Genomic DNA, 14333 nt, shown 5'->3' on the forward strand with positions numbered 1-14333 from the left:
GATGGTGGTGACGACTCCACAGCAATGTGAACGTACTTAATGCCACTGGACTGTATACTTCCTTAAAAATCACATTAGAAATGGTTCAGTGGTAAATTTTATGTTATATTTTAGCACATTGAAAACTGGAAAAAAAGTTTCCCCAAAGATTAATAAGATGTCAAACAGCAGAAAAATACGAAAAGCATAGTAATGGGAAATTTTGAAAAGAGAAATACAAACAGCCAATATACTTAATGAAAAATGATCAAACTCATCTACCATCAAGGAAATGCAAAATTAAAGCACTGATCATTTTTGCCCACCAAATTGGTAAAAAATAAAAATAAATTAAACCCATGAGTCATAAGGCAGTTGGGTTGGGAGAACACACAGTCCAGGCTCGCCTTGGCAGGTGGCAGGAGTGGGAATCTTATGGGTTCAACTTTGGAAGCAAAGTCCAGCTGTGTGTCCTACAAGCCCTGGGCTGCACACCGGCCTGAGGCCTGGGCAGTGAGGGTCTGTGCAGGAGCCTCCCCCCAGCAACCCCGCCCCCTCAAGCCAGGCCACTCACCCTTCAGCTCATCAGCAGCAAAAAAGGCAGCAAGGCAGTCTTCCAGGGTGACTACAGGCCCCCAAAACCAGCTGGGGGTACAGGACACCACAAACCTAGAGACAGAAAGGGGACACTGGGGTGCTGCCAGGGCCTGGGCAAGAATAAGACTTAGGGGAACTGTGGCTGAGGTCTGTCCAGGCCTGAGCCCCAAAAGGACGCTGAAGGACCAGAGAGGCAGCTTGGCATGGTGGGTAGCGGGCAGAGGCCTGGAGCCAGACACCTCCCTGTCCTCGGGCAAATGACATCACCTCTCCCAAGCCTCGCCTTCCTCATCTGTGAGGGGCATGGTATGCTGTCCCCTCCTCCTGATGGCCATACAGGTTCCTGGTGTCAGGCAAGTGGAGCAGGGATCATGGCAGGCAGCAGGGGCTGGGAATGCTGCCCGCTGCTCTTCTGCCAGGGCCAGGCTGTGCTCTGTCACCTTCCCTTCCACCTGCCACTTGGTCAGTCTCCCCACTGTCACCTGCCCTCCAGCTCCATGTGACCATCTGATCCAGGCTCTCCCAAAGTGGCCAAGGACCTCTCCTCCCAAATTAAGCAAGCTCCTGTGCATCCATCAGCCCCCAGCTCCCTTCTGGACTCCCCTGGTCCCTGCAAATGCTTGTGCTTTGTTGCGTGGTCTGTCTCTGCCCAAGAGAGCCAGGACAGGACCCCGCTTGTGTCCCTGGCTGCTGGGAAGGTAGGCAGGAATGTGGGCATACCGTCGGATGTACTCCACAATGAAGGCCAGCCAGCCCTGGGCGGCGTAACTGTCCCCACAGGCGCCAGGCTTGGCCGGCACGTTCTGGTAGATGGCCGAGTGGAGCTTGGCCAAATCCTCCTTGCCAGGAATGGGTAGTGACAAGTCCTGGAATGTCTCCACTGTGGTGGACACCTGTGGGGTTGAAGGTCAGCCTGGTGCCCATCTTCTGGCAGTATTTGCACCCCAAACCCCAGCTGGAAAGTCAGGGGCAGGGTGCCTGCTCCCCAGGCCCTGGACAGGGTAGCCCTGCAACCATGGCCCTCCCCTGGAGAAAGGCAGGGAGCACCAGGTGGAGAGCCCACCCCACCTCCTATTCCGGGGACACCCACCCGGTCACAGGTGAGACACTGCACGAGGCTGAGGATGGAGCCGTCGAAGATGTCCGAGATGACACTGCGGTAGCGCTGCTCCTTCCGCCTCCGGCTACCCGTGCTCAGCACCTGGGCTGGGGGCACAGCACAGGACTAGGCTCAGCCTCCACCTGCCTGGCTGGGGCAGGGCATAGGCACCTGGGCTTCCTCTGCCAGGACGTGGGGTGGAATCTTTGGGTCATATGACTGGGTATGCACTTCACCTCCTTGACCCTTGGCCTCATCCACTGTAAAATGGGGCTCGCCCACTCACGGCTCAGGGGTGCTATAAGGGCTCAGAGACACTGCATGAAGGGCACACAGCCTAGCCCCCGGCAACAAGTGCTGGAAATGGCAGCCACGGGCACGGTTCCGAGCTCGGCCCAAGCTGGTCTGCCCTCCCGCCGCCCCTCCGCACCTTTCTTGAGCACGTACGATGGCCCCATCCTCACGGGGCTGGCACGAGGAGGGCTACTGGACAGCTTGGCGTGGCCCTCGCGGTGGTGGACAGGGCTACAGGGGCGAGAGGAGCTGCGTAGGTGGGCATCATTGTCTGGCTCTGGGGGCAGAGAGGGGACTGTGCTGGGTCACAGCAGCCAAGGCAGCCAGGCTGCGAGTCCTCATGCCAGCTCTGGGGCCCAGGCCAGAAGAGGACCTGTCAGCATCTCCTCATGGGACTACGGCCTGAACCCAATGTGGACAGGTTGGCCAGTATGGGGCTCAGAACCCTTGACCTTGGTGTGATTAATACCACATTCTAACCAACTGAGCTAGCCTGAACCCAATGTGTATCTTCTGTCCTGTGCCCAACCCTGGCCCCAACGAACACACCAGGATGGTGTCATCCCTTAGGTTTCCAGCTGAGAGCTCAGGGCTCTGGGGCAGGACTCAGAATTGGGCTCCAGCCTTATTAGCTAAGTGAACCTGGACACATCACTCAGCCTCTCCAAGGCTGACCTCTCACCTGTATCCTGAGTCTAGTGGTGGAACCCACCCCTAGGGTGGGCTACTGCGTGCTGGCATTTGGTACCCAGTAGGTACTAGACAAATGAGGATGTGACTCCTCCCAGCTGTCCTGCACAGCTCCCAGCTGTCTGATACCTGGTGTCCGGCAGGGGCTGGGGGACCGTGGTGATGGTGGCTGAGACTCCGTGGGCTGGTTGTCGAGGGTGGCCATGGCGGTGTCCACATCAGCATCCTCGTCCACTTGCTCTGAGTTCGTGCGCTGCTGGCCCCAGGAGAACTTGCGGTCCTTCATCCGCTCCTTCTCGGAGATGGCGCGGCCTGCCTCGTCTGGAATCAGCAGCTCTGTCTCGGCCTGCGAGGTACCCCCACCGTGACTCTGCCCATCACCCTCACCCCGGTCACTATTTGAATCACAGGACAGGAACTCATCCTCTGATGGGCTCCGGTCGCCCTCCCGTTTCTCATCTGTGTCGCTTGAGTCCGAGTCCCGAGCCTCTGTCAGTGCTGCCACCGCTGCCACCACTGGCTCCTTGAGCTCTTCATGCAGCTGGTCCATGAGGCAGCGCAGGAACTCCTGGGTGTCCTGGAGCAGGGGACAGGAGAAACCAGCCTCAAGTGCCCACTGCTGCTGCCATCGAGGAAGCCAGCCTCTGCCTGGCAGGTCCCTGGTCCCTTGCAGCAGCTTCCCATGGCACTCTTGTCCTAATCCCCATTCTACCAAAGAGGACACTGAGGCTCAAAGAGGCTAAGGGACTCCTCCCAAGACACACAGCCATAAGGTGGCAGAGCCAGATGCACATCCAGGTCCATCCAACTCCCCAGCTCATGCTCAGAGTCACCTGCGACTCTGCATCAAGCTCGATGTGGGCAGGGAAAGAGGAGGTGGCATGTTCAGCCTCTCCAGGTACCTTGCTCTCTAAAGCAGAGGCCGGTGGGGGCAGGCAGGAGCCTGGGGAGGGATGAGGGGGCATGACTCTGACAGGGCTCAGCTGAGCTGTGTGCTCCCCACAGGCCAGGCCACCTCTGTGCCTGCCCCTTCCCTGGGCTATCCCTGCTCTCCCATCCTGCCACCAGCCCCCACATGCCCTCCCTTGTCCCCTCAGCTGTGGGTGCCCACACTTTCCCTTGCCACTATGACACTGTGACACAAGCACAGGCCCTGGAGGCAGGACCTCACCTTCCTGCAGGCCTGGGCATAACCTGGACCAAGCTGCCTTTTCAGGCAGACTGGGTCTCAAGTCACAGTAGTGACGGTTTTATTCTGACCACTCTAGGACCAGGTCACCAGGCTAGCAGGAAGCCAGGGCAGCAGGGTTCTGGCTAATTCATCCACTGGGCCCAGCTGAGCCACGCACTTGTGCAGGAGGTGCTCTGGAAGGCCAGAGGATAGTGACAGCAGTCAACTCCAATAGCTGGGGACACTTGGAGTAGTGCTGGGCCACCAGAGGAGGACCTGGATTCCAAGTCCAGCCCCGCCCCTGCCAGTTCCTGACCCAGGTGTCAGAAGCAGCACCCCTGGCCCAAGCCCTGACCCAGAGGGGGCAGGGGTCATGCAGCAGCCGGAGCCAGCTCCACACCACAAATAACAGGGAGGAGCCTGTCTCTCTCAGTCCTAGCAGAGGGAGGGGAGGGCTTAGGGCAGATTTCCTCAGGCAAAGTGTCAGACTCCAAGATCAGAGGAACTGACCACAGGCTTATGTCACATCAGGGCACACTGAAAGGTCCTTTCAAGAAACAGGTCTTCAATATGCCACCTACTTCTCCCTCTGGGTCTTCCTTTTAAGAGAAGTACTATGTGTTCCTCATCAAAATCTCAATCCATGCAGAAGCACGAAAGCATCCTTTGCCATTAAGAGAGGACCACAGCTGCCTCTGCGTTTCAGACTCAGAAACGGCCCCGGCATTATGTCCAAGAGTCAGAGAAAGGAATGCTTCTCCTGGAGTCCAGATGGATGCCATGCAGCAGCCGTGTGGCCTTACGTAATGGTGTCCTCGCCCAGAGCTGAGGGCAGCAGTACAATGAGAGACGGGCTCAGCTAGGCCCGAAAACCATCCCTGCCACTCTGTGCTATGTGACCTGAGTGAGGCATGGGACCTCTCTGAGCCTCACCTCCTTCCCTGTAACATGGGGATGATGACAGTGCCCAACGCATGAGAGTACTGTAAGGATTAAACAGGGCCATACTGCTGTGGCACGTCATGTAATAAATGGCTACTGTGAATTTGGATCACTGTGGATGTTGTCACTCCCCGAAAAAGAAGGGTGCTCAGGTGTCACTGGGCTTCTCAGGCAGAAGTCTGGTGTTCCTCCAAGCACGGGTGTGAGCAGAAGAGTGCCTAGCAGTCCTCGACCTGGGACAGGATGGCGGGCAGAGACAGGGACAGGGGGAGAGAGCTAGAGGCATCCCCTGAATGACTGCTGTTCTACATGCAAACCCCACACTTGGGAGCCCAGCTCCTCCACCAGCCAGTGGGGACACTCCTGCCACGCAGCAGTCTGGGACAGGACGGGACCACAGGAGCCTCAGCTGGGGGCAAAAAGAGGCACACGCAGGGCTGGCCCCGTGGCTGACTCAGGAGAGTGCAGCGCTGTTAGCACCGAGGCTGCGGGTTCGGATCCTATATAGGGATGGCTGGTGCACTCACTGGGTGAGCGTGGTGTGGACAACACCATGCCGAGGGTTGCAATCCCCTTACCGGTCAGAAAAAAAAAAAAAAAAAGAGGCACACGCAGCTGCACTTGCTTTGTCCTGGTCTTGCGATTTTATAACACAGAAAGATATGGTTGGTTTTGAGGGTATTCTGTATATTAAAGTTTTTAATAAAAACTTTTACTTTAATAAAGGTACAACTCTGCCTGTGGTTTGGGGAACAAGAAACCATGTGCTGCTCTGAGTGCAGAGCTGAGGGGCATGGATACTGCAGCGAGGCTGCCTGAGTCCAAATATCCCCTTCATCATTCACCTGCTATGTGACTTGAGCACGTGACATGGCCCCCTGAGCCTCAGTCTCCCCATCTATAAAGTGGGGTTAAAGCAAGTGTGTGAAGTTTTTTTCTCTTAAGTTAATTAATAAAATTTTCGTTCTTTCATTTTGAAAAAAAATAAATAAATAAGATGGGGTTAAACACCAGAAGGTTCCTGAGAGGCTCCCACGTCCTCCCACATGTGAAGGGCTTAGGCCATGACAGCCTGGGCCATGTGATCTCTCAGCAACACTCAGCTGCTGCTGCTGTTTTCCATTCTGGTTTTGGCTTCAAAGCCAGGCCTGGTAGGTAACCGCCCTGGGTGTCCCCTGGGCAGCTCAGATGGCCTACCTGCTGGGCATAGCCTCGGAACATTGGGTTGACCAACTTGATCCCGTGAGACAGGCTGGTGGGGACCACATAGCTTGGCCTGTAGGAAGACCACACCTGTTAGTGCAGGTGGCCTATCCTGAGCTGCTCAATCCTGAGAAGCAGGCAGGCAGCCAGGATGGCTGGACCAGACTCAGAGGCATCTCCCGAAATCTTGGGAGGTGCCACCAGGCCAGGAGCCCCAACAAGCTCACAAGTCACTACAGTCAAGAAGGAAAAAGTCAAGTCATGGCTGCCTTGGTCCAGGACGAGAGCGCTCACCAGGATGGCATCATTTCCCGCTTGTCCATGACAAGCCCACTTCACACATTATGAGTTTTCATTCTAAAACATTTACTGTGGTTTTTCTCATTTCAAATGCAACAAATGTCCATTATTGAGAAATCTAAAATTTCACAAAAGCACAACAAAGAAACACCACCACTAATGCAACCACCCAGAGATAACTTGAGTTAAGATTTCCAGATCTTTCTGTGAAAATACAGACACATATACAAAAGTACATGCAGGTATATATTTAAACAAACGTGGCTTGTTACACTATAGGAATTATATTATGTCACTGTTTTTTAATCAGCTTCTACACTTAATACATTTCTATGCACTCACTTTAAATTATTCCCAACCTTACCAGGAAAGAACTACTGTAAAAAAAATTAAATTAAAAATATTATTCCCAACTTTGACTTTTCCTGGAGAAAACAGACTGACCCCAAGCTTCCGGTCTTTCAATTCACATCACACTGAGCCAGAAGCCTCTGCCGGTCAGCAACAGCCACCCTCTTATGAGCGAACACACACACACCCACCACACACACACACACACACACACACACACCACACACAAACACACACACACACACAACACACACACACACACACGCAACAGCCACCCTCTTATGAGCAAACACACACATACACACAGAGTCATGGCTGAGACCCAGAACCGGTCACATCACGTCCCTCAGCATAGACATCTGCAAAGGATCAACACCAGGTTCAAATTCTAGCTCACCTTTCATGTGACCTTGAGTAAGACACTTAGAGCTCTTTGTACCTCAGTTTCCCCATTTGTAAAGCAGGCTTGCTGTAAGAATTTCATGGGAAAAGTAAAGGCACGTGCTCAGCTTGGGGCTGAATCCATGAAGTGCTCCATCAAGGGGGCTGACAGAAAAGCTACACACAAACCTGCCCGAGGTCAGGGACTCGGTCACTCACCGTTTCTTGTGCCAGACCTCAGAGACCAGCTTCTGGTAACTCTTGCACAGGGCTGGCTTCTTGTCTGTGCGCACCAGGCCTCCACACTCCAAGAAGAACTGGGTCAGTGGAGGGCTGGAGGGTGGGGAGAGGGGGCCAGAACAGAAGAGAAAAGAAGAGGAATGTGGCATTGTTTAGGAAGAGCTGGGTAGAAAAGCAAAAGCCCTGAGTGCTCCTGCGGATGCACAGTGGCCCCCAGGATCTAGAAATGCCTGCAGATGACTAGAAGGATCCCACCTATATGGGCTGCACTGTGTCCCCCCAAAATCCATATGTGGAAATCCTAACACCCAGTACTTTAGCATGTGACTATATTTGGAGACAGAGTCTTTAAAGAGGTAGTTAAGTTACAATGAGTCCATTAGGGTGGGCCCTAATCCAATCTGACTGGTGTCCTTATAAAAGGAGGAAATTTGGACACACCAGACACACGTGCACACAGAGGGAAGACCACGTGAGGACTCAAGGAGTGGGCAGCCATCTACAAGCCAAGGAAGAGGCCTCAGAAGGAACCAGCCCTGCCGACACCTTGATTTTAGACTCCCAGCTTCTAGAAGTGTGAGAAATAAATTTCTGTTGCTGAAGCCACCCAGTCTGTGGTACTTTGCTATGGCAGCCCTAAGAAACGAATGGACCTCCCTTTTCCCCTGGGGCAGATGTAAGCTTTCCACTGGAGGGCCGTGAGGCCAGGGGACAGCTGTGGCACACAGAAGAGGAAGCAGCTCCTGCTCCTCCCACTGGCCCACGGTGCAGAAACCTTCCGGGGCCTGAAGGTGTCTTCCCCACTTACTCTTCACTTGTGTTCTTAAAAGTTACCTTATTACATAAGAAATATACATTTATTGTCAAAAAATTATAAAATATAGATAAGCAAACAATAATAATTGACCTTCATCCTGCCACCTGAAGATAGCTACTTTGAACATTTTGAGACTTGTCCTTCCAGACTTTTCTATGCACACACACCCATTCCTTCCCTCCCTCCTTCCCTCAGGGATATACTGAATCCCTACTAGGTTGGAGACCCTGTGTCAGGCATGGGAAATGTCCCTGGCCTCATGGAGTTGACAGTGTATCCTCAATGGAAAACAACATTTCCCCCCAAAACGGGACCTCCTTTATAAGCTTTATATAGAGCTTTATAACCTCCTTTTTTGCCTACTTCTCAGACTCTGAACCCCTCCCTATTTCAAAAAACATTGCCTTGCATCATTTCTTCCTGCACTCGCTGTAAGGCTGGGCAACAATGAATTTCTACTCCCTTGCAAATAGGCCTTTAAATTGTTTCCAGTGAACAAGAGTGAGGAGGGGCTGGCCAGTCAGCATACTTGGGAGAGGAGTGTGGTGCTGATAACACCAACACCAAGGGGTTGGATCTCTGTACGAGCCAGCTGCCAAAAAAATGAATAAATAAAAACAAGAGACTGATGAACCTCCTTACACTTGTACACAACTTTCTCAACATCTCTGGTTATCTCCTTAGGATAAATCCCGACTGGGGGGATTGCTGGGTCAAAGGGCATGAGCGATTTTTAGGAATTTTCATGCGTATCCTGTATACATGTCTGCAGGCAACACATGCAACACGGGTTGGGGGCTGCTGCTGCTGTTTCCAGGGCTTTGCCAGGACAGCTCCCAGCCCCTACCCCTCAGGTACGTGACGACCTACCAGTTGGACAGGGCCTGCAGGGCGGCATTCATGTAGCAAGAATTCCCGACGTTCTTCATGCCTGTGAGGCCTGGGAAACAAACACATCAGGGGAGGGAGAGGTGAGTGCCCTGTGCTGGTGAGGAAACCTCGCAGGTCACACTTGGAGCTGAGATGTGGCCCTCAACCCCAGGACCCACCCAAAGAAGGACATGGAAATCTTCCAAGGAAATGAATGTGGTTCTTGCTCATGACAGCTACAGTGTTAAATAGATGGACTCCTTCGCCCCCATGCAGCCAGGCCCTCTGTCCCCACCATACAGACAAGAAGGTCACGCGGGGAGGGGCCAGCCTGCTCAAGGTCACACTGCTGAAAGAGGGGATGAGGATAGCCAAGTGTCTAGAACCTCAGCTGGGCGGGCTGGCTGGCCCTCTAAGGGAGGCCGGCTCGCAGCACAGGTCATCTGTCACCCTGCCCTTCCATGCCTGTGGCAGCTGGTGCAAGCAGAGACAAAGACCCCAGAGCTTCCCACCTCCAGCAGAGGCCACGCCTGGCCCAACAGCTTCCCTGTCCTGGGACCATTACCTCGAGGTTTCAGGTCATCGTCCTCTGACTCGGACTCTCCCTCGTCAGCCACGGCAATAGGGACAGCTTTCAGAGGGTGGCAGGGTGGCAGAGACTCCTGTGTTAAAGACCCAGAGTGAGGAAAGCCAGGAGGATGGGGAGGGAGGGAAGCCCATCCCCATAGCCCTGAGCCTGGACTGAGCCACCCACCTGAGCAGAGGACATCATGGAAAGACTGGGATTGGTAGCCTCGCCCTGGAAACTCCCCAACATATTTTTTATTTGCAATAATGAATGATAATGATTTATGTTAGGAGCTCCAGTGGCACAATTGGTTAGCGCATGTTACTTATATGATTTGTTACTTATGATAAATTTGGGAAAAAACAGACATGTAAATTAAAACACCACTGACAGAAACACTGTTAACAGTCTACATGGATATATGTGGACTTTAAACTGTTAATACACATATACACATAAAAGTGGGATATTGTGTGGGTTGTTTTATAGCCTGTTTTTTGTTTCACAACATCCACCATGTTCACACATGTACTGAGCACCTATCATGTGACTGCCTAAACGGGGATGAGAGCTGCACAGTACCCTGCTGCTCTGAGGGCCCTTCTCTGGTTGACACATCACCAGGTGGTTTCTGGGTATTTCCCACAGAGAAGCACACTGCAGTGACTACTGCAAATCCCTTAGGATATGTTTTAGATCTGGGATTGCCAGGGGCCATCTGCGACCCTGTTCTGCGCTCCCCGTGAGACCTGGAAGGGTCTACACAGCCCAGGGCCCATCCCATCCTTTGCACTTATAGCCGCCCCATGGCCCATGAGCTCCTCAAGGGAGGCCCTACTCTGAGTCACCTCTGCGTCCTCACCTCCTCACAGAGCCCTGGGCACACAGTTGGGCTCAGTGAGCATTTGCTGACATGAGCTCCTCAAAGTCACCTGAAAACACACTGACCCAAGAACTGACTATGTCTGGGACCCACTGACCCATGTTCCACCTATACTTGGGTCACACTGCCCCCATCCTCGACACAGTGTCACCAACCAAACTGATCCCACTGCGCCCGCTACCTGCTCCGAGAACTTGGGCGAGGAGCCTGGCAAGGGGGCCGCCTGCCGCTGCTCCAGGAATACTTCCTTTTCACAGGCATAACACCACACCCGGAACGTGGTCAGGTTCACTGTCAAGTTGTGGTTTTTGGCCTAGAGGGTAAAATCCAAAATAAGGTCAAGAATGCACTGGTCTAACAGGTGCCCCAAACCTGCACTGGAGCTGCCTCTGCTCTCCAACCTCAGGAAGAGGCCCCATCAGGACAGAGGCTGGAAGGTCAGTTTTTGCTCTTCCACCAGCCGGGAACACCTAGGGTTACCATATATCCAACAGGTGCATGTCAAAGTGTTTTACCTGCATCCTCTCACTTCTTTGCAGCAACACTGCTATGATTACCCCCATTATATAGCCCCAGCCTTTGAGGCCCGGAGCAAGCAGCTGGAGCCTGTGAGGCCCGGAGCAAGCAGCTGGAGCCTGTGAGGCCCGGAGCAAGCAGCTGGAGCTGCAGTGGAACCCCAGGCTGTCTGACTGTACAGCCCATGTTCTTGGCTGCCACACTCACCTGGGCATGAATGGTGCTATGGTCAGCAAAGGATTCTCCGCAGCCAACATAGGGGCAGGCGACCTGGGGATAGAGGGAAGCAGAGTGGACTGGGGCTGGCCAAGAGGACAGTGTCAATGCAACGATTCTCTGACTCCACCCAAAGTCAGTGTTCCCCATCTCTTCCCAACAGAACCCACAAGGGATTGAGGCTCTGCCATCCTAAAGGAACACAGGACTATACCCCTGAAGTTCACATTGCACAGGGATGGCCACCATAAATGCTGCCCCTGCCCTCCAAGGGAGAGGGACAGTGCGTCCTGGGCTACTGCTGTCCTGCTAGAAGCCCAGGAAGGGTTGTAGTGGGGCCTGGCTGCTTGGGGTCCAGACCCTCTCCCTCCACCAAAACCCAGCTTCTTTCCAGTTATCAGGAACCACATTTTTGGTGGGGGATCCTGGGGCTCGTAGCCATTTTCTAATGGCAGATGCTGAATGGACACCAGGTATACAAAACAAGGATGGTGAGACAGTTGGGGCCTAATGCTGATCCAGTGCCCCACAACGAGGCCCACATGTCCCTGCCTTTGGCCTTGCACTCTCCAACCCCAAATCTACCCATCCTCCAGGGTCCAGCTCAAGTACCTCTCCACTGCAGGCTGCTACCTCAGCCAGTGTGGATGGCACCTGCCTCTCCACGGGAACACCTGGTGTCATTTCCACCTGTGATCAGCACTGCATGGGCTGGTGAGGGCCTTCTGAGGACAAGACCTTTTGGCGGACTCATACTCTTGGGAGACCGTGGGCTCCTATGAGGTAGGACCACGAGTACCCAGACAATGTCTTGCAATCTACTTTACGCTGGGTGACAGGCCCAAACGGAAGAGGTCAGAATCCCATCGGGGGTTCCATATCTTCTGCAAAGACTGACTGGTTGTCTTCACTCGCTAGTGTTTTCTTTTTCGTTTCTACTTTTGTTTTTTTCAAGAAATTTTAAGTAAGTCACTTTTAGAACAATTATAAAATGCAATACATACTTACAGAAATCTTGAAAAATACTACAAAGCTAGCTACAGAGAAAAAAGCAAAAATTACCTATAATTCTACCACCCAAAGAAAACTGTAGTGTTTTGATACATCTACTTCTACTCTTTTTAATAAGCAATAATCATCAAAACCTGACCAGACGTTCCTGGATACTGTCTGCGGGCCAGACACCATGCTAAGTCAGTCACAGACATGCATGGTGTCAAATTCCACCCTACCCCCATGAGGTGGGGACCGTTATCAGTGCTATGGCCCCTACTCCACAGATGGGGGAACAGGGGCCCAGGGAAGAGACAAGACTGGCCCAGGGAGAGACTGATGCTAGAAGCAGGGCCAGGGCTCACAGCCAAGACGTCTGTCACCCCACATGTGCCAATGCGAATACAGAACTCAGTCTCTTAGGAAAACAGGATCATTGAGCCCAGAGCCTTCTCCTCCCTGCTCTGTTCTCTTGCCATTGTTGATGGACTCGCTGACTCTGATGCCCTGTGCCCCTGACCAAGGCTTCCCACAGCGCCCACTGGGGACAGACATTCCCAGCCCAGAGTCTAGACCAAGCTCACACCCACAATGGCTGCAGGGTCCTTTACCTGGAGACAGGCCCACAGGTTGGGTCCGCTGACACCACATGACTGACACGTTCCCTGAGGGAGTCAGAGAGAGAGAGAGAGAGCAAGTGAGAGCAGCCCTGGGGGGCTGGATGCCACACTCCTGGCTGGCGCTTACTCACTGCTGAGGGTCTACGGTGGCCCACCCATCTAAATTAGGTCCCCAGAGGTACTTTACACTTGACTTTGAATGTTTATCATGTGCCTGTAAAAACACTTTCAAATAAAATCTTTTAAAACTTCAACAAACAGACCCCATAATATACTCTCTCATCACCTCTTTTACTCTTCCTTTATTGTACTTATTTAAGCTTGTCTCCCCGCTTAGACTGTGGGCTCCATGAGGGGGTGTGGACCATTTTGTCCACCCCTGGGAATTCACAGGGCCTGGTACAAATTAGATGAATATATCTGTCGACCACAAAACACCCCTGGGTTTCCAGTGCTCTGGATGACAGAGCCTGCTCCTTGTCTACTAGCATCCTTTCTCCCCTTCTTGCTCTAATAATAGAATGCATGAATTTTAGCTGAGCACATAGCCAGCCAGCTACAAACTATGTTTCCCAGCTTCCGCTGTGATCGTATGGTTCAGTTCTAGTCAACGAGATGACAACTAAAGTGACACGTTCCATTTCTGAGCTGTGTGCTACCCTTGCTCTTTCTCTTCTTACCATCGGCAGGAATGCAGATGTGATGGCAGGAGCTGAGGCAACCACCTTGGACTCAGAGATGGAAGCCATGTGTTAAGAACAGCAGAGTGCCCTACCAGGCCTACCTACCTCTGGTCTGCTCTGTGAGAGAAAAACACACTTCTATCTCATTTAAGTCACTGTATTTCAGGGTCTCTTTGTCACAGCAACTGCCAACTGAGATCCTACAACTGATATGCTTCCATCAGTTGGAAGAAGAGTTGTAAGTAATAGTCTCTGACAGCAGCTGTATCACCAGGCTTAATCAGAGTGACAGCTGACACCTGGTGAGGGATTACAGGGAACCAAGTATGCAGCTAAGTCCTTTCCACATTGCTTATGTGATCCCCACCAGTCGGTGCAGCAGGCCCCCCAAGATCCCCTTTTCACAGATGAGAAACAGGGGCTCAGAGGTTCATACCCCTGACATAGAACATGATCAAAAGGTGAAGCCAAGGAGCTTGGGCCCCAAAGAAGGAAGGTCATCAAATCTGTCACCCAGAAAGGCTAGTTTCCCCCGAGGGTGGCCATGTCAGCTCCCAGGCCTCCACAGAAACCTCTCATTCTAAACTAAACCCAGGTTCTGGCTGTGTCTATAAAAAGGCTGAACACAGAACTCTCAATAGGCTTGAGGGGAAGCAGCTCATCCCGTACAACAGAGCTGAGACCCGCACTCTGTGATTTAGGGTCTGTCTCCCATCAAGGATGCTGTCGGGTGACAAGAGACCAGTCAGTCTGCACAGCAGACTCAAAAGCCACAGCCCATGACCTTTCTGAATTTACATTTTCTGATTTCACAATTCACTCCATCTTCCCAGATTTTTTTTTTTTCCTTTCAGTCATTTGAATTATAAAAGTATTGTATGCTTACTGTAACAATTCAAATGATATATGTACATACTGAA

At 52.5% G+C, this 14333-nt stretch overlaps 1 protein-coding gene across 1 annotated transcript; it reads right to left on the reverse strand.

Moving 5' to 3' along the window:
* Positions 1-553: 553 nt before the first annotated feature.
* LOC103582954 (ubiquitin carboxyl-terminal hydrolase 20-like) lies at positions 554-13479 on the reverse strand (the record flags this gene model as incomplete). The annotated part of the gene is made up of 13 exons (XM_008564406.1): positions 13411-13479; positions 12722-12775; positions 11109-11171; positions 10567-10698; positions 9500-9596; positions 8935-9004; positions 7227-7340; positions 5970-6048; positions 2789-3236; positions 2106-2246; positions 1667-1782; positions 1297-1469; positions 554-648 (listed from the first exon to the last, which is right to left on the reverse strand). Coding segments are annotated over exons 1-13 (1651 nt in total), but the record flags the coding sequence as incomplete, so codon positions are not given.
* Positions 13480-14333: the final 854 nt, after the last annotated feature.

Source organism: Galeopterus variegatus, unplaced genomic scaffold (genome assembly GCF_000696425.1).
Source record: "Galeopterus variegatus unplaced genomic scaffold, G_variegatus-3.0.2 Scaffold18638, whole genome shotgun sequence".
Taxonomy (NCBI): Eukaryota; Metazoa; Chordata; class Mammalia; order Dermoptera; family Cynocephalidae; genus Galeopterus; species Galeopterus variegatus.